Source organism: Panthera leo, chromosome A1, assembly GCF_018350215.1.
Source record: "Panthera leo isolate Ple1 chromosome A1, P.leo_Ple1_pat1.1, whole genome shotgun sequence".
Lineage (NCBI taxonomy): Eukaryota > Metazoa > Chordata > Mammalia > Carnivora > Felidae > Panthera > Panthera leo.
In genome coordinates, this window is record NC_056679.1 from 210353289 (window position 1) to 210374073 (window position 20785).

The following is a 20785-nucleotide window of genomic DNA, read 5'->3' on the forward strand; positions in this document are numbered from 1 at the left end:
TTCTATTTATCTAGCCTCCAATGTCTAGAGCCAGGAAAGAGGTAATTATGCAAGCTTTTAGGAAGTTAGACAAGACCGGAGATGGAGTTATAACGATTGAAGATCTTCGTGAAGTGTATAATGCGAAACACCATCCTAAGTACCAAAATGGAGAATGGTCCGAAGAACAAGTATTCAGGAAGTTTCTGGATAACTTTGATTCACCCTATGACAAGGATGGATTGGTAAGTAAAAGAGCTTAACCTAAGTGAAGTTTCTTCTGTTGAATTTGTCATTGAAATTAGGAAATAGGTCCAAAGCCTTAAAAATTACTTATAGCATATTCATTATAAATAGGAGTAAAATATCTCCTTAGAGACTATTTAGAAAGTCGGCAACTAAAGTGATGATATATGTGTGTGTGATATATGATATATATGTGATATATATATTGGTGAGAGGTCCACATATAGCTAAATACCCATCATCTGAAGAACACAATATTTTGATTTAACACTCCATTGCACAGTTACTTATGTTTACCATACTTAGCCAGCCATATTCCAATGAACTCGACTAGGGTAAAGCCTATTTAACTTCAAAATGAAACCATGGTTTAATTTTTTGGAACATGATTCACAAGGTATTTCAAGATATTGAAGTGCTTTTCACACTCATCCTTACAGTATCATTTGTTATCACACTTTGCTGTGTGGAAATGCCATTTAAGGGAAGCTTTCAGCAAAGGGAATGCCAGATAACAGAATTTACTTCAATTTTGTCTTGAGTAGGCTTGAGATTAACTTGCATTTCTAAACTATAGTGAACTTAAAAACACCTGATCTCCATTAATGGTATCTTCAAGTTATGAACACATAGCTTGGTAGGGTAAGGAATTACATCTCTGCAACTGTGATGTTGTCTCCCCAGGCTGAGATGACAATGTCATCTGTCTTTTATCAACAGGCTTAAGTGGGCTTTTGAACTCAGAACCAGTTCTGGTCTTAGGTGTCCTAAAGGCCCTGATGATGGGGAAGGGAGTGTTCCAGTTGGTCCACAGTCAGCACCAGCAGACGCCTGGGGAGGGTTACTCGGAACCCCTGTGTCACACAGGAAGGAGTAGTGGGGCACTGGGCAGGAAGAAAAGATATTAATGATAGGAATAGGAAGCAAGGCTTCCCTTTCTTAAGGGAGTTTCTCCCAACTTTTTCCATAAAACTTCATAGTGAGTCTAATTAGCAAGGGGTTAGGGGAGTAGTAAGGCAACCTTTCTTTCCTTCCTACTGATATTTTCCTGTTGGGGACAGAGAAATACCCTTCATTTTAGTTGAAGGATTAGAGAGGTGGATTAAAAAAAGGGCGGGGGGGGGGGGCGGGGGGCTAGATTCTCAGGGGAGCCTAATGCTTAGGGACAGAAGTAACAGAACCAAACCATATGTTTTCTTCCAACATTGCTGGTCTTTGATCTCTGAAATGGCAGTGGAAAAATAGTCAACTGCCATTTCCCCAAATTAGCCCGCCTCTACATGAGATCCCAGGGTGTACTTGCCTCCTCTCTGCAGGTGGTTCCTTCTCCTCGTTGCCAGGGGAAACCTCAGTTGCTCTTTTCTCTACCCCAAGTCAAAGTAGCCAGTTGTTATGATTCAGCTGATTTAAAGTTCCCACTTCTGTCCCTTTTGACATTTATTTTAACAAGCCATCTTAAGTTCTCAAATACTCATAAAGGTCATTGGGGTTTTTAGTAGTTACAGCATTTGCTATCACCTGACTATCACAGACACTGTGTTAATATCCAGCTGACTGTGCATGATCATCATCCAGGCTACGTATTAATAATGTACATTGCTGACTGTACTGCAGAACTACAGAATCTGATTATTTTTGGGTGGGGATCAAGGATTTACAGTTTTAGTAAGTACCCCAGATGGCTCTTATTCACATTCATATTTGAGATCATTGTCTCTAAAAGATTCAGAAGTACTTTTTAATTACTACATATAATATGCACATGAACCTCATTTGGCATAATTATGGAGCTGGATCATTTATTGACTACTTATCTACTGGATATAGTACTAAAGGTCTTAAAATACATAATGAAAATATTTTTGGAAAGTGATGTGGAATTCAAACTTTTGTTCATTGAATCATATTTTAAACACACAAAGAACTATTGATGTAAACAAACTCCACGATAAATTCTTTTATAAAGAGAAGAATTAGTCCTTAAGTGAGCTTTTCCAAATTGAGTTGTTTTATACATTAAGATTTCTTATGGTGAAGCATAGCTAGCTATGCTTGAAGCCAGTGCACTCATATATGGCTAAAAAATGTAGCGGATATCCAAATAAGACAGAATTTAGAGTAAGCCAATAAATTTAGCATACTCCTTATGATGCTGATATTTGTGAACTTGTAATAGTTTGGTGTCCTAAACTATAAGTTCTCAGGTAGTCATAAAAACTCCTGAGTTTGTAGCAGTCATGGATTTTGATGTAATGGATCCTGTGTTAATAATCCTCACACCCCATCCTCAGAGCCCTCTGTGCACCAGAAGCCATATGGATAGAGGTATGAAAGCAACCAAATCATGTATGAAGTGAACCTTCCTCACTCTAATTCTATCCCTAAAACCCACCCTAGTTGGGTGAGATTTTCATTTCTTACTTTTTTATTTTTATTTTTTAATTTTTTAAAATGTTTATTTACTTTGACAGAGAGAGAAAGAGAGAGCGTGTGAGCAGGGGAGGGGCAGAGAGAGAAGAAGACAGAGAATTCCAAGCACTGGCAGTGCAGAGCCCAACACGGGGCTCAAACTCACGAACTGTGAGATCATGACCTGAGTCAAAATCAAGAGTTAGACTCTTAACCCACTGTGTCACTGGGGTGCTCCACTTCTTCCTTTTTTTAATATCTAGGTTTGGAAGTTTTCATTTATATATGTTATTTTACAATTACAAATATATTTTTTAGATGTCAGAAGTAGATTTGCCTTTGAGTAAATATGGGTCTTACAGTCTTCTCTCATATAGAAATTTTTTAATAATTAAAAATATTTTAAATACATTACTGAGTGTATATAAATAACCTAAACTTATTTTATGATTTTTCTAATCAGTCTGAAACAGAGAAAAAGGTACTGTGTTCTGTACCATGACTCAAATATTTCCAATGCTCCCATTCAGGACCTTCTCCATTATATAACGAATATTTTGTCAATTCACGGTAGCATCGTCAAGAGGCTGATCCAAGAGCAGAGGTGTCCATTCTCTCCCTTTTTACTAATGTCAAACAAAATAATTAAGTAGGAGTAGTTATTATGACTGAAAATTAATTTACTACAATGAGGGAAAACTTGGGGAAATTATAGGATTTGTCATTCAGGCTATTCTGAGTATAAATTGAGTCTCAGGAAACAAGCAAACACTTCACTAAGAATAACTGATGGCCTTTTCTGAAATGATCAAATATATTAGCTCTGATGTCTGGTTTTATGTAATCTGACTTCTGGAAGGTTTAATGCTGGATAACTGGGAAATGCAAAGGAGGACATAAGTAAAGAAATTGAAGAAAGGAGAACACTAATGGTATTCTAATTTTAACAAAAGCTATGCACATATTTATTTCTACTTCTAGACCATCGAAAAGCCCAGCTCAACTATTAGTTCAGTCCAACGACTTTCTTCCTTCTGCTTTTTACTATTTTGTGGGTGGTGGGGTGGGGGGTAAGTACAGGGAGAGAAATTTCGTCCCCTGACTTTTTTTTTTCTCTGTTCACTTATGATTACAGTAAAAAAGGCAAGTGGGTTGATCAGCTCATATGATTATTAGAAGACATAAGTAGGCACTCTGGAAGGGGGGTTTTGAATTATTTATGGATTTCACTTTTTGATGTTTTTAATCTTTCATGACATTTAAAATTGAGGGCTGACTAGGGGTGCCTCAGTGGCTCAGTTGGTTAAGGGGCCGACTTTGGCTCAGGTCATGATCTCAAGGCTTGTGAGTTTGAGCCCCGCATGGCGCTCTGTGCTGACAACTCAGAGCCTGGAGCCTGCTTTGCATTCTGTGTCTCCCTCTCTCTCTGCCCCTCCCCCTCTTGTGCTCGCCGCACGCTCTCTGTCTCTCAAAAATAAATAAACGTTAAAAAAAATTTTTAATTGAGGGCTAACTAGAGAACAACAAATTTCCCAGCCATTGTTGTTGTGTCTGTGTCCTCCCATGGAAGCAGGGCTGTACTTTGGGTTACACTGATTGCTCACAGAGATCCTTCCAACAGGAAGACAATTCCTTCTCTGAGTCAACTAATCCTGTCAGCTACTATGGTTAAATTGCAGTGTACATATCACCGACAGCTATTAAAAAATAAGATTGATACCTGTTTCTTCTTTCTAGCAGTAAAGTGATATAAAATCTAGCCTGGGAAAACACATTGGTTGCTATACCAAAGAGACAGTTCTAAGAACAGGATGGAGAGAACCCAGGCTAGTGTGAGGGGGCATGGAGGAGGGGCATCTTTTTTCACTCACTTTGTGCCTTGAATGAGTAATTTCTATCTTAAAAAAGCATGAAGTTAAGGAGGATTTAACTATAAATCTATTTCTTTATCCACAGGACAGAATTCCACTTTCTAAAAGGTAACACATTACTTGCCTCGACCCCAGGGCATGCCATGTTGTTTCTCATGTGTCACAGAAAGCCTGTACTAACTACAGCTAAAGAAACTTGTTTCTTGCTCTGAATTTCAGTCTCACTGATCCGAACAGATGGGTTCCTGCTCTTAAAGAGAGGCGAGAACCTATGTTTCACTTTCCATTTAGGTTGGTGTGGAAATTTTCAAGATTTTCTATTCATCTTCCCCTCTGCCATCCATCAAGGCCATCCTCAGCTTGACTCTGCTCTTGTCTGAGATCTATTCTTGATCTGTGTCATTAAAAAGCTTCCTTGACCAAAGTTCCCCTCCCATTTACAGGTACTAGAAATATGCTTCCATTGAAGTGGTGGGAAGCAAAGTTATGTTTTTGTTTCTGACTTTTCCACTGCAGGTGACCCCTGAGGAGTTTATGAACTACTATGCAGGGGTGAGCGCATCCATTGACACTGATGTGTATTTCATCATCATGATGAGAACTGCCTGGAAGCTCTAAATGTAGGATCTGGGGACCAGGGCATTGGGTGCAGCCACAGGGCTCCAAATGATTAAACATCAGCCCCAAACCAGGAACACATTTGATTTCATGTTCATCCCAGTGATTCTTCCCTGTCAACACACACTGCATTTTCTAGGGGAGGCATGACACTATGTAGTTAACTGTGACTTAACTTCTCTGAAACTGTTTCCTTAGCTCTAATATAGGAATTAATTAAAATAAGATTTGGAAAGCTCTTAGAGCCAGGCTCTAGGATACATACATGTGTCTAATAAACATTAGGTGCCTTCCTTGGCCATTAATAAAAGTTTGAGTATTTTAATTATAATTCCCACTCACACACCCACAGTCTTTCTCCACATCCTTTTAGATGGTCTATTTCTAGGTGTGAGAATTCATCTGTTTTTATGACTGACTGTAAATTTTCTTTAAGTTTATTTATTTGGCAAGAGAGAGACAGAGAGAGGGAGAGAGAGAGAGAGCTCACAAGCACACATGCATGGGGGAGGGGCAGAGAGAGACAGGGAGAGAGAGACAATCCCAAGCAGACTCCATGCTATCATCGCAGAGGAGACAGATGAGGGGCTCAAACTCATGAACTGTGAGATCATGACCTGAGCTGAAACCAAGAGTCAGATGTCTAACTGACTGAGCCACCCAGGCACCCCCCTGACTTTAAGAGCTTCAGTTACAAATTGGGTACCAGAAGAGAACACACATTAGCCTCAATTTTTATACCTGAATCTTGAGTTTCTCTGCCCGTGGTTTAGGGAAGCCTTGGTGTGGTGAATAGATTAGAATGACATTTTTGGGTCATCTAAAGCTTCTGTGAGATGGGAGGCCATTTCCTTGAGCAGTAGAGCTAGGACCATCCCTGTGGTTAAAATTTGAGGCTGGGCTGTGCTCTCAGATTTTATGGGGGACCTCTTGTTTAGTGAGTGAGCAGATTGTATCATCAAACCTTTGTCCGGTGGAATGTTCATCTCCCCTCTCCCTGCCATGGGCCAATGATGTTGACATTCCCACCATCACAAGAGGGTGGGGTATGACATAGACAAGGGTCACAGGCCTACTCCAAAGAATGTGTTCCATCTTGACACTTTATGGCCCAAATTATTCTCCTTCCAGCCCTAAGCTTTGGCTTTATATCGTCAATGTGCAAGAATCTCCCCATGAAAGACTTCGAAGCAAAGGCAGCTTCAGCTGTTAGGAAATAGATGTTGAAACTATCACTCTCCTTCTATGTGTTCTGTGTCTGGGGTCAGAGATAAAAACACAGGGATCACACCCTTTGGCTGTGATGCTGGAGGTAATAACCACCTGCCTTGTTATCAGGGCCATCCTTTTTTGTCTCCTCTGTCCCTGGCTGTACTCATCCCCTGGCTTGGGGGCATGCATTGGGATAATAGTTAAGATCCCATGTATTTAAGTGGCTCTAGAATTAGGGTCAAGCACACTTGCCATATTTTGTACTAATTCACTTATTTACTTTTATCTCACAGACTTGGAAGTCTAGATCAAGATACACTTTGATTTAAAATTTGTGTTTAGAGCAGGTGTTTCCAGATGAGAATCATGGTAGTTTGCTTGTTGTCTAGAAGCTAAACTCCCACAGACTCTGATGACAGACTGGAGAAGTGACCTTTTTCTTGAGGATGGGAGCACCCCCAAATTTTGGGAAGCTAGTTTTTCAGAAATTAATTACACAAGTTTGGTTTTCCACTGGATTTATTATCTAGGCTTATATAAAGATTGGAAGGCTGAAAGATGCCAAGTATTATGAAGAAATATGTAGAAATGAGGCAGAAATCCAGTAGAAATTGTGATGGGCTGTATAAGAAAAATATCCATGTTTTCTGTAACCTGTACTTTGCCAGTCGTGGCTAAGGAGAGGTTCCTGGTTTCCTGGCCATGGGCAGTTTCAAGCCTACTGCTCTAGATAGATCTGTGTCTTTGATTCTAGGAATGACTCATACCTCTGCTTAACTGGGGACATAGAGTTAGCATGTGATTCTGAACAAGGGCTAGGCCATAGCTATCAGCTTCGTCTCCCCCAGTCATATTTTTACTTCCTGTCTAAATGGGGCACAGGCCATGCTCTCAGATTTTAGATAACACGTGCCTCACAGTCTGTTTGGTCACATTCAGTTATCTCTCTTCTAGCAGGTCAGGTTGTGGGTCCAAAAGTGAGGATTCCCCCAAGAGCCTCTCCCCTACCCCCCTCCTCCCTCCACCCCTGTAAACAAGATCTAGCAAGTTGATCATCAAGGATCACTCCACTCCTATTTTGAGCCTTCTCTGTGATTTCTGGCCTAGTCAGAAATTTAACTCGATTATTATAAATTTGACTGTATTATAAATTTAACTCATTATTTAACTCTATTCCTTCTGGTAGCAGTGGGAGGAACAGAGAAGAGTCATTTAAGAAAAATCATTTGCTAATACTTTTCTGGATGTAGTTTTTGTTTATTTGACTTTCACAATTTAAATTTTACTCCCATTTGCAAATTAAAAAGTAAGTACCGAGGTCAGAAGATAAAACAAGATAAAAAAATCTCCAAAATAACCCGTAGGAGCACCTTACCTGTTGGGTCTGAACCCCAGAGAGCAAGTAAACATACAAGCCAAAGATAAGAGGGTGAATTTAGTAGCTTCTCCTGAAACAGAAACAGTGTATGTGAATATTCTGAGAATCGTGATTGTTCAGAATAAGCCGCCAATATCAGTACTGTATCTGGGTTCTAGCTCCCCCTAAAGGCAACCCTAAGGAGGAAGGGAGGGGTGACCCTAACTCAGCCTCTCTTCAAGGGCTGGTTCACATCCTGCCTGAGTTCCCTTCAGAAGCACAGGTGAGTAATTCAAGAAACGTTGGTGTCGTAGTCTAGGGCAGAATTCCTCCTGTCATTCTGCATGGCTAATTTTCTGACATTCATAGACATTCAAACCTTGATAGAATTTTTCTTCCCAGACCCAAATGGCACCCTGGAGGCTGATGTATGGCTGTTGGTGGTTTGGTGGCAGCATGGAGTAACACTTCATACCCTAGTAGCAGCTTTCTAAGGCAGAGCTGCCCCCCCCCCGCCCCAAGTAGGCTGTAGATTGGCTTTGTCACATCACAGTGTTAGATTGAATACATCCCACTGGTAAATATGTATTGAGTCACTGCTATGTGCCCTGTTATATTCTAGGCTGTGGGGATAGAGGAAGGAGCTAGAATGAATGTAAATAAAACCACTGGCTTTCAAACCAAACTAATAGCCCAGAGCTAAGATATCAGAGAGGAAACATAGGCACTGAAGCCAAGACAGTTGCAGCCCTTTATATGGCAGTGTGTTGCAGAGCATGTAGTAAATTTGTTGAATGTAGACAATCTATCAAGACAATGTCAGGAAAATACTCTTCTGTTCTTGGAAGCAGACCATTGTGTCTGCCTTTCACTTCTCTTGGCCAGTGTGGATTGCCTCACTGAGCCACAAGAGTACAAGCAGGTAATGATTCAAGCCTCTTTAGGCACCCAACAGATGGAATTTGTTCTGCTGATGTTTAATCAAGTGGAGAGATGAAATTAACCAAATGCATTTTTGGCTGGTGTGTGGGTGCCCTTCTGCTCCCCTTTCATGAAATTCTACTAACACCTCTGAGCGCTATACCCTTTTGGATTTATGCACAACTCTCTGGGGCATAGAGAATCATGGCAGTTCCAATTTCTCAGTTCAGTCCATAGAATGGCTTTCTTGGAAATTATAGGCTGTTCTTTTAAATCAAGAGCTTGTTGAAAGAAGCAGCAAAGTTTTACATTTCAGAAATGCTTATGATTCAAGGAAAAACAAAGGGGCCAAGGATCTGATAGGTTGTCATATAATGTTATCTTCATATAATTGATCCTTTTGAAAGCCAATGTCTCTAAGCATGATCCTACTCTTCCGGGTCGCTGATGTGGAAACTATATAACCTTGATGGAGATAGCCGGTTCTTTTCTTCTCATAAAAAAGCTCACTAAATGAATACCTTAAAATTATGTCTTGTAAAACAGATGACGGGTGAAATCTGTTGGAAGAAACATAAACAAATGATTGATGGGGGTTCTGAGAACACTGCTGTGTGAGAAGAGTTCTTTTGCCACCTCAGTTGGTGCGGTGAGAGGTTGTGGTGAAGCAGCTCTTCCTCTCTGAGAATAGCATGACCTTCTTGTTTTATTTTCACACCTGCTTCGCCAAAGCCAGTATCTTCCCTCAGCAGAATAGAGTGGAAGGTGCTCATTAGGAGTGCAAGACACTGAAACTATGAGCCACCAACCATTAGCTGAGGTTTTGATAATGGACCTGGCAACTACCAGAAAGGTATATTGTATCAGGGAAAGAAAAATCTCCTAATGTAATGGTCTATTTTCTTTTGTTTTAGATTCTTCTTCCTCTTCATAAGTGGAATTTATTTATGGTTTCTCTGGAGTGTTACACAAATCCTAACAGCCATTGAACACGGGTGATGCAATTTCTGTTTCACCAAAGTTCCTGTGAGCACCGTGGGTTTCCTGTTCCCACTCTCACTCCCAACATGGGGTCAAGTGGCAGATAGCCAAGATATGCACAGGGTCATACCCATTACGCTGCCCATGTAACTATCATTCATCTCCAGTTTCATTCTGCTCTAGGTCCCATAATAAATTTAAGATGGACCCTGTGACTCAGAGCTCAAGCACCTGAAATTTGAAGCCAGACCTGAGTATGTAGCTTGTAATCCTGTCATGAAAGACTTGAGTTACTTTTTCTTTCTTTTTTTTTTTTTTTTTTTTTTTTTACCAACCTTAAAATTTGGCGCTCAGACACTGGTATTGATTCTGGGAACATCTTGATCTTCAATTTGAAAGGTTTGAGTTGCTTGTCTCCTAGAAACACTTAGGCCACATGCGGAACTGATGACAATCAGTGCTCGGAGAGAGCCTTAGAGCAGGAAAGGAACCCATAATTGAGAGAAAATGACAGATGGCAGAGTAGTTTGCTCTTGCCACGGTTATAGGGAGCCCCAAAGCACTTCCACCTTGATGGGATAAAGTGCAACAGAAATGCAAGGCATTACCAAACGTCAGGCACTGACTTAATGAGACCCAGATCATTCTTTTAGTTTCCAAGGGGGACTGGAAATTAAATTCTGTTCCACAGATTGCATACTTAGTCATGCCTCAAATCTCATTTAGCAATATCATTCAGCATTCATTTATTTAAGATTATCTTTGAAGCTGCACAGTAAATACCATAAATCACCATTAATTTAAGCTTTGCTAATTGAGTTCATTTAGATAGGGTTTGAATGAAAGTTTACTTTTGTTTCATCTATACTAAAGAGAATGAGCAGGTCAGTATATAAAGATTATAGGAGCTGTGCCTACCTACGTTCATGTGTGTTTTATAGGTACTTGGAGAGATCTATTTGCATATGAATGCCATTAGTAGGCTAGTCCTAAAAAGTTCTCACATATCTCAAAACCGTCCTAGGCCAATTGTTTGATGGCAAAGCTTTATTTATGCAACTGTACGTAACACAAACTATTTTCTAGATATTGAGGCATTCCTATATGTAAATCCTATCCTGATTGTATTTTAAATAGAAATTGAAGCTGAAAAAACAATGTTTTATAAGGCACAATTTCCATGACATTTATGCTATAAATTTTAAAATATTTTGTTTAAAAAGTTATACATGCTTATAGTAGTAAGCTACATATACATTGAAAGTAAGAATTTGTCATAAAAGCAATAGTTAGGATATTACTTCAAGGAACCAGAAATTGAGAAGTTTTTGAGTTACAAAATTAGATATGGTTTAAATATATAATACCAACTTTGTCATTGTTATTTTATCATACCGTGCCTTGCCATTAACATGATTCTGATTTAATAGAATTTCTTCAATTTAAGGCTGGAAAACATTAACTACCCTTGTACTAAAAGAGTTCATCTAGTTTTTATTTCTGTTTTAAGGTCTTTCTAAAATCTATTTCTTCTTAATTAGCTAACATGTTACATATCATGCTTCTTTAAAAGTTTACTTCCTAGATGGTGCTTTTGGATCATTTAAAAATGTTATGTGTGTGATATTTCAATTTCAGGTTATGGAGTTTATTCTTTGAAAATGATGAGGCCCTGTTCAAACTGTACTTGCTCATGTTTTTAAAAGAACAAAATGTAATCCACCCCCCCCCCAAAAAAAAAACCCACATTATTTTGACAGCCAAGAATGAGAGTTTGAAAATTTTATGTTAACATTCATTTTCTTGCAGGCTTGGACTACTTCTATCTAGTGGGCCAAGCAAGTTCCCACAATGCTCAGCCTCTGAGTGGTGCCCCTAGGACTGCGGGCAATAGAATTACTCTATGTGTTGGTATTGAGGAATGGGGGTGGTTAAGAGGGATGAGAGAGAAATGGAACCTAGGGGCTGATTCCTGCTCTTTTACTTTCTCGTTTCCCATTATAGGAGGCACAGGGCCAACTATGAAATGCTAACGTGTATTCTGACCAAATTGAGAAATTGGCCTTCTAGCACTTCTTATATGGCTAGTTCCTTGCCCTCTGCTATTGAATACCAGGCATCATGGATTCCTGGGTGACCAAGGATCCTGGAAAGTGCCCCCACTCTCTAGTTCTATCCTTACTTATGTGATCAGCCTAAACTTTCCCTAAAGAGCTTTTTATCTGTGCATTTATGCTGTAAATTTCTCTATCCTAATGTACTAATAATAATCACAGGTACAATCATACAAATAATGCTCTAAAGTAGTGCTTTCTCATGGAAACTTCTGTGATGATGGAAATATTCTACATCTGTGCTCTCCAAGATGTCAGCCACTAGCCACATATGGCTACTGAGCAGTTTAAATGTGGCTAGTTCAACTGAGGAATTCAATTTTTCATTATGTTTAATTTTAACTAATTTAAATTTAAAAGCCATATGTGACTAGTGGCTACTGGATAGCACAGTTCCAAACATTTTTTATCTTAACGCAAAAAAAATGATGGCCAGTGGGCTGGCAAATCTTGCAAATGCCCCACCTTAGAGGGGAAAGGAAAACCAAGTACCCTGATCCCCAATTACCTGAGTTTCTTGATTGCCAATGGCAATTCAGACTCAATAGAAAACATTTCAGGGAGAATGTAAAATGCTCTACTAAGACTCACATGTTTTGACACAATTTCCTTCTTTTCCCCTTGCTTTATCCGCTCCCCCCCAACCAGGTTTCAAAAGAAGAATTTTTGAACTATTACGCTGGTGTTAGTGCTTCTATTGACACCGACGCCTATTTCATTTTAATGATGACAAAATCCTGGAGATTATGACACTGTCTATTAATTCTTTTGGAAATCATGGACTCTCAGAGAGTGGAATGACTTTGAAAGAAGTCCACTGCTATAGATTTTTGATAAGATATAAACTGAAGTTTCTGAAAAAGCTAGCCTATGAAAAGCAATAGATCTTCAGTCATCTTACTTAATTGCCTGGAACATATTCATATTCTTAAATGCCTAGGATATATATTTAAATCAGAAAGAAAGGAAGAACAGAAGGAAGAAAGGAAGCCATGGAGTGAGGCTGGAAAGTGGTTCTTAGGTGAAATCATGTATTTCTTGTTATAGTTGTTTCTCTTATAGGTGTACATGTAGGTGGTTCCCCAACTTTCACTTATTTGTTGTCTTTGGAGTCTTTAGCAGGAGGTGATGATAAAAGGATTGGAGGAACATCTGACTGTGTAAAATATCCTGAGCTTACTTATTTTAATGTGTCTCTTGGTGAATACAAATAAAATTTATTTTATTCTGAAATTTAGTGGCTTTTTTACCCCCCTACTTTCATATTTTGATCCAGGGATTTAAAGTCATCAAATTCCCACACATGAATGAACGGGGACATAAGTGATTCTGGGGACAAATGGAGGGTGAGCTCAGTTGGCCCTCTTAGTTGAAGGCTGGGTTTTCATGGAGTGGGATCACTTCCTGGGGTTGGCCTATTAGGATGAAAAGCAGTGCACAGGGAAATCGATGGGCTTATAAGAAGCCTTGGAGACTTTCTGGAGCTTTAAGGTAAATTGATGAGGAGGACTTTGAAAATGTTTTGGGAATTCATCTTTGGAACCTACATTTAGGTGATACCAGGTTTCTGGACCCATTTCTCTTCCTCTAATATCTGCTTCTCGGGAAACAAAAGTGGCTGAGAATTGATTACTCATATAACCACAGGCTCTTCACCTTGAAAAGATGAAGAAATGAAGTGGGAGAGGAGAGGAAAGGCTGATGCTGTGCTTCTCAAACTTAAAAAAAATTTTTTTTAAAATACTTATTTATTTTGGGAGAAAGAGAGAGTGCAAGTGGGGGAGGGAGAGAGAGAGAGAGGAAGAGAAAGAATCCTAAGCAGGCTTTGCCCTGTCAGTACAGAGACCAACATAGGGCTCAAACTCACAAACCATGAGGTCACTACCTAAGCCTAAACCAAGAGTCAGACACTCAACCAACTGACTACCCAGGTGCTCCACTTCTCGAACTTTAATGAGTACCCAAATCACCGGAGACTCTTGTTAAAATGCTAATGCTATTTCAGAAGGCTGGATTGGGGTTCAAACTTTAACTTGTTAACAAGCTTCTCTGTGATATTGATGCCTCTGGTTTTCAGGTAACACTTCAAGTTACAATGGATAGAGACACCAGCCTGTATATTTCCAGTACTTATGGTTTATTATTTTTCCATCTCTAGTTGGCCATCATAATTTGTGATTTTTGACTGCTGAGCGATCCTTTCTTTGTCTTGAAGTTCTGAAAATATGAAGGAAGCATCAAGAAAATGTATGTGCCTCGCAGGCATGTGTAGGAGAGAAATAGCACTTCCAAGAGACCTTGTGTGGTGACATTCTAATTGGAGAATTTCTCACAGCCCAGGGCTGAGTCCCACAGCCTTCCAGCTTCGAGGATCTGAATGTGTCAGTCCACCGAGAGTAGGTCGTTGCTCAAGAGGGACTACACTGAGCAAGCTCATAGCAATCGTTGCTAAAACTGGAATGCCAAGCCATTCAACTACTATGGCATGTTAGGGTAATGTTTGATGTGGAAAACAAACTCTAAAATTTCTAAAAGTTCAAACAATGGGTATTTAGTTTTCATTCATGAAGCAGTATTATGTACCAGCTGTTTGTGGTCGATGAGCAGCTTTCCTCTGTGTAGTGATTCTGGGTTGCAAGATTCCTCCATCTTGTAGTTCGGCTGTTTTTCCAGGGTTTTGTAGTCAATGATATTCATGTGCCTGAAGAACAAGAGTGTATAGAGGAGACTGAACAACTTTCTGAAAAGCTGTGGTCTGGAAGGGACACCCTCTCTTCTGCTGGCATTTCATTTGATGATAACTAGTCACATGATTACATAGAAATGCAGGGGAGGCTGGGAAGCGTAGTCCTGGTCAGGGAATCTCCTTGCTGGTGAAAATATATCTAACATAAGGTCAATACAAATTTTAGTGGACTACTAGCTGTCTCTGCCACTTAAAACAGCAGTCCCCATTGCCTTCCATTTTCTTAGGGAGGCATGCTTGGTGGTCTCAGTAACCCATGTGGAATAAGATATTTTCCAGGTTGAAGGAGTATGGAATGGAGGTCTTTCTATCTTTAACCATGTTAACAACCAAGAAAACAACTTCTACAACCGTATCTGGTAATGATTTCCCCCTTAGTGAGTCTTGTCACTTGGGCTTTTATGGCTCTATTCCTGACCTTGAAATTCGTGCTAAGACAACACTGAGGCAATTTTCTTGTTTCATATTGGAGGGGAAAATTAAATCGTAAGAGAATGATCTTATCTGTAGATAATTCAGCAGAATAATCATCTTGATTTAATAAATCATGGGAAGGTTTTGGGGTTTGCAAGTGTTATATATTGATAATTAAAGTGGACTGTTATTACAGATAGAAATTGTAGGGAACAGTTTTAGAATCAAGTAGAGTTAAAAATCAGGATATCATTAAGATATTAGCCCTAACATATAATACCAGCTGCTAAAAATGGTAGGAGGGGAGATCTTACTTTTTTTGGTTGCAGGAGTGCAGGTAGTAGATGTTTGCACATGTTCCTTACTTTCACTTGAAACTATCAGATCCAAAATAAAATTCATTACTCCTTTCCATGCCCTCCATTAACCTCCCCCCACCATCTTCTACTTACACCAAGGATGCTTCTATCTCAGTCTGCGTCTTCAGCTACATGAGCAAGAAATCCCAGGATCTTTGTTCCCTCTCTTTCCAAGAGGCAGAATAAAGATGGTTAAGAGTTCAAATGCCAGAACCAGTATGCATGGTTTAAAATCTGACTCTCTGTGGATTACGAGCTGTATAATCTTGGGCAAATTACTTGACTTCTCAAACCTCAGTTTCCTCACCTGTTAAGTGGAGATAATAGTAACTACACCACAGGATGAGGATTAAATGAGTTAATATATGGAAAGCACTTAGAACTTTACCTGATGCCAGGTAGTAAGCTATGTAGAAGTGTGTGTTATTATTTTGCATCACTTTTTAGAGTCATCTGATTATATTTTAGGGTGTCCCTTCTCTCCTTCTCCACTGTACATGTTCAGTTCCTCTTACCTCAAACTCAGAATGGTCCCCAGATAAGTCCTTGCCTGCAGTCTTTTACCTTTTCCTCCACCCTTCACATTGATACCAAGATGATTTTTCCTAAGCTTCAGGTTCACCCATATCACTTCATTTCTTAAAGATGTTCAGTAACTCCCCAAGCCCATTTAAAAGTTAAGATATCTTGGCATGGCATTTAAGGCCTCCCTGATTTGTCCTGACCTATATATTTACAGACATCTCTCCCATCACATCCTTCATGTTTTCCATGCTTTGGTTATACAGTGTGCTCTCATAAAGAATTTCTCTGGTGTTTGTCCTGGGTTCTTGGAGCATGAGCTTCTAAAATTTCCTGAGTGAGAGCATGTCTTTGTTATGTTAACAAGGTGACCCAGAGTGAACACCTAGACAATTTCAGGATGGGGACTGCTCACCAGAAAGCTGTACCATATGATGAAAGAGTTAGAACTTTGGGCCAGCCCACCTCTGAAAAGGGGAGGGGTTCTGGAGACTGAGTTCAGTTTCACAGACAATGATTTAATCAAGCATGCCCACATAAGGAACTCCAATAAAAACTCTTAATACTGAGTCTCAGTGGCACTTGCTGGTTGGTGAACATATTGATTTGCTGGGAGTGTGACATCCCATGATTTCAGAAGAAGAGAAGAGAGCACTCTGCATTTCCTCTCAGACTTTGCCTTACATGTCTCTTTATCCTCCTGATTTGCTTTCTTTATAATGAAACTGTAATTGTCAGTAAGCATAATGCTTTTCTGAGTTCTGGAGTCATGCTAGTGACTTACTGAAACTGAGGGTGTCATAGGAACCTGCATTTTGAACCAAGTGGCTATAAACTCAAGGCTGTAATATAAAAATCCTGCCTGAATTTGTAGCCTGCCTCACAGAATTCAGACTTAAGACTTCATCAACTCCTACCTGATGCCAGCTTGCCAGCTTGCTCTATGGACTTTCCAGCCCTCACAATCATGTGAACCACTTTCTTAAAATAAATCTATATATAGTTCCCTCTCTGTCTCTCTCTTTGTCTCCTCTCCACCGCCCCCTCCCCCCTCCCCCAGCCTACATTAACACACACTATTGGTTCTGTTTCTCTGGAGAACTCTGACTAATACTGATGTGCGAACAGCCCTGAAGTAAGAAGTAAACATCTGAAGTAAGAGCATTCTTGTTGGAGACTGTCCTCTATCACTTGAGGGGCCTGTCCTAACTCTGAGTGGTTAGTACCAGAATTGATTTTCAGTACACTCAGTTGGGGTTGAAGCAGCGTAACAAGCTGAGTGATTCTTTGCTAAACTGGCTCAAATCTCAAGGCCCAATTCAAAAGATAAAGTCTTTACAAAGCTTTCCACAATCTTCCGACAAGATTGACTTCCTCTTTCATTATTCTATTCCTCTTTTACTGAGTATATATGTGTCTTTATATCACAGTCTTCCAGTCAGATGTATAAGAAATTTTACTTTATTTTCTCTAATAGACTTTCAGGCTTGGAGCATTCCTCCATTCAAGATGGCTGGCAGAAAATGTAGCTTAAGTCTTTCCTGGGACTTCCACTTAAGGTTTTTCTATGGTTCTTAGATCTGGCATGCAGGGGAGGGGCAGGATATAATCTCAGCTCATACAGGCTATCCTTGAGACATCTACTGTTTTTCAAGGTCTCTTAAGTCCATTGAATTATGGCAGCTTCTCTACCATACTTGGGAAATGACAACTTTGAGAAGCTACTAATGGGGTAGATGAAGAGCTCACTTTCGAGAGATCTGTGGATATCTAAGTGAGGAATCCAACAGGAAGTTGGATATTCATCCATTAAACCAACAAGTATTTACTGAGAAAATATTCAGTATTATCAGTGAGTAATATCTTAGGTGCTGGGGATTTAACCTTGAACAAAAGACATAAGATATATTTACTTGTGGAAGTTCAAATTATTAGACATGATTCTAAAGTTCAGGGTGTTGGTCTGGATGGATAGGAAAATCTTGAAGGTGAAGAGCCAGTGAACGTAATGAAAAAAGCAAAGGTAGGGGCGCCTGGGTGGCTCAGTCGGTTAAGCGTCCGACTTAGGCTCAGGTCACGATCTCGCGGTATGTGAGTTCGAGCCCCGCGTCGGGCTCTGTGCTGAATGCTCAGAGCCTGGAGCCTGTTTCAGATTCTGCGTCTCCCTCTCTCTCTCTGACCCTCCCCCGTTCATGCTCTGTCTGTCTCAAAAATAAATAAAAACGTTAAAAAAAATTTAAAAAAATTAAAAAAAAAAAAGAAAAAAGCAAAGGTACAAGAGATATCAGATGACTGAAGGGGCAAAGTTCTGGAGTAGGAGGGAAAGATGGAATAAAGGACTTAATGGTTGATTTGGTCTTGTACTGACAGAGGGGCATCTTCTCCTTTGACTGGGAGAACAGTTGTTAAGGATTTATGGGAATTTGGGAACTTGTAGATAGAAATAGAAAGAGGAGAAAAAGAGTCATGGCCCAGTTTTCTCAAAGCAAAGGCAAAAACATCTGCTGGGAATGAGGAGGACTGAGATTCAATGGGGGACTTGGGGAGGTGGAGATTTGGCAGTAGTCATGGAGGTCATTGGAAGGGAAAAGATGCTGCCAAGCACAAATAAAGGAAAGCACAAATTTATGTGGACACCATTTTGGCAGAATTATGAGATTTTTCAACCAGGATAGTAAAGCAGATAGGATAAAGAGATGTGAATCGTAGAGATGTGTCATATTGAAATAGGACTTTAGCTACCTCCATTTTGACCTCAATGTGTACTTTCTACCTAATTAAGTTCTTTTTTTCCAGCTTATCTCTGAACTCGGGCAAAAGACCTGCCAGGAAAAGCATCCCATAATGGGAACCAAAACCACATCTTCAAGCAATAACTGCCCTGATGCTAGCAAGACCCCACATCACTGACCCCAAAGCAGTGATTGACCTGACCTTTACTTCTCACCTACATGTACCCATCAACTTTTGTTCCATATTTTCCTTATATAAACCTAGAAGTATTTTTTTTTTTACTTTGGAGACAGCCTCGGGGACATCAGACCTCTGTCTTCCTGGCCTCACTGAAATAAATTCCTTTCTTGTTTCACCACTGTTCATCTCTCTGCCTTTGGATTTTGTCAGTGATGAGTGGCCAAACCTGGTCTATTTGGGATTCCTGGAGCCAGGTGCTCTTTTGCACCCTTGGGCCCTGGTTACAATTTCATCTTGTTCCATAGTACCTATCTCTGCAATTTGCACACAAGAGGTGCTCAATGAACTGTACTGGAATTCAGTAATTATTTAAAAGATAGGAGGATAGGGAAATCTTGAAGTTCACTGTTGTGTCACCCATAACACAAGGAAGAAATCAGATGATGACTCTGGAACAGTAGAATCTCATTTTTTTTCTTGAATAAATCAGTATCAATGTTATTCTAGAAAATTAAACATTAAAGAAAGAAATGGAAGTTTTAATTCCAAGTAAGAATTATATTAAGAAACATTTTATTCTTTTAATTATTTTTATTATGATAATAAAACATATATACTCCCTTCCAAAAGGTAAAGAAGACAAATGTAGTAATTGGAAAATCCCTTACTTTTATATAGTAATTTATCATTCCATTCTTCTCCTTATTAATAACCACTGAAAACATTTTGGAGCTTTGCCTTCAAAGTTTTGCCTCAGAGTTTTTCTGAGCATATTCTAACTCTAATTTTCTTTCTCTGTCTATATATACTTTTTAAAAAATATATTTTGTAGTAGACACTTTTGTTTGCTTCTTTAACATCCTTTATTTCCTTCCTCTCACCCCTATTTTGTCCAGGTTCCCATCTCATCCCCAGGTCCAGAGAGTGAGCCATTTCCAAGCCAGTCAGTGCATGGCATTCATTAGTGACTGGCACTGATCTAAGGATGTGCACATGACTTTAGCTGGGTCAGTCATACTGAAGGGAAGAAATTACAATTTGTGCTTAGGAGGGAAGTGTGTGTTTTTTTCCTCTTGCTTAACAATTTATGTGAGAAATGGCTATATTTTTTGTTATTAGATTAAAGGATCTATAAATATTGAAACCCTTTTATTGGCCAACGACTTTTCCTTCCTTAAAGATTCCCAGTACACGTATAGACAAAAGCCATTTCATTAAGGACTGGAGAGAAGGTATCTTTGGGTCTGCTGCTGTATGGATGGGACAGGGGAGCTTCTTCAGATAGGGATGCCATTTGTGTTCTCCTGTAAATGTGGCCTTATATCTGTCTTCATATCTGACTGAAGGAGGTGCATTAGTGACTCAACTCTTCATCCCTTTCCTATCTGCATGCTTTACCTTATGTTTCAGAGTTCCCACACAAAAGAAAGTATTCTTTCACTCCTTGAGCTTGGGTTTGGTCATTTGGCCTGTTTGACCAATAAGATGAGGTGCAAGTGACAGGTGTGCTGATTCTGAGCTTAAGCCTCAAAAGGTTTTTGTGTTTCTGTTTGCTCTCTTGTGCCTCTACTATGAAAAGAATAAACCTGAGTTCCCTTTCTGTCTCAAGAAAAAGATAGGAAAGTCACGGATCAGTGGTATTCCCAGCTGAACCCAGCCTAAATCAGCTGACTTCTGTTCTGTTGCTGATGTTGAACTCTTCCCAGCTAATACTAGTAGAACCACCCAGCAGAATCCAACCTAGGTCATTCAACTCCCACATAATGGAAAATTTGTGACAATACATGATGTTGTTTGAAGCCACTCAGTTTTGGCATGGATTGTTACTAAGCAACCATATAGCAATAGCTAACAGATACACAGATCAATCTGGTAGTTTCTCATTGTGGGAATGAGAGGGGGAAGGAGTAAGAGGGAGGTGGAGCCTCTGCAGAATTTCCTCTTTCTAGAAACATTGACAAAATGGCATAGATGTTTTTCTTTATCAGTTATCTAAAAATGTGCCATATTTCTTTTAGTGATTTTGTTAATATTCTATAATATAGATATACCATATTTTATTTAGAATATTTACAATTTTTCTCCACTAGAAGAAGTACTGCATAGATATTTTTCGTGCATAA

The 20785-nt window shown here is 39.5% G+C and overlaps 1 protein-coding gene across 4 annotated transcripts in view; it reads left to right on the top strand.

Moving 5' to 3' along the window:
- The window catches only part of CAPSL (calcyphosine like), a 38856-nt gene extending 19774 nt beyond the window's left edge, over nt 1–19082 (top strand). Inside the window, exons 4-6 of one of the 4 annotated variants that reach the window (XM_042952112.1) lie at nt 15–224; nt 5022–5057; nt 18546–19082. In XM_042952112.1, the coding sequence (XP_042808046.1) occupies nt 15–224; nt 5022–5057; nt 18546–18659 (360 nt within the window). In that variant the 3' untranslated portion in view covers nt 18660–19082. The other 3 variants (XM_042952118.1, XM_042952132.1, XM_042952124.1) reach the window with 3 other exon arrangements.
- The last annotated feature ends 1703 nt before the right edge of the window (nt 19083–20785 follow it).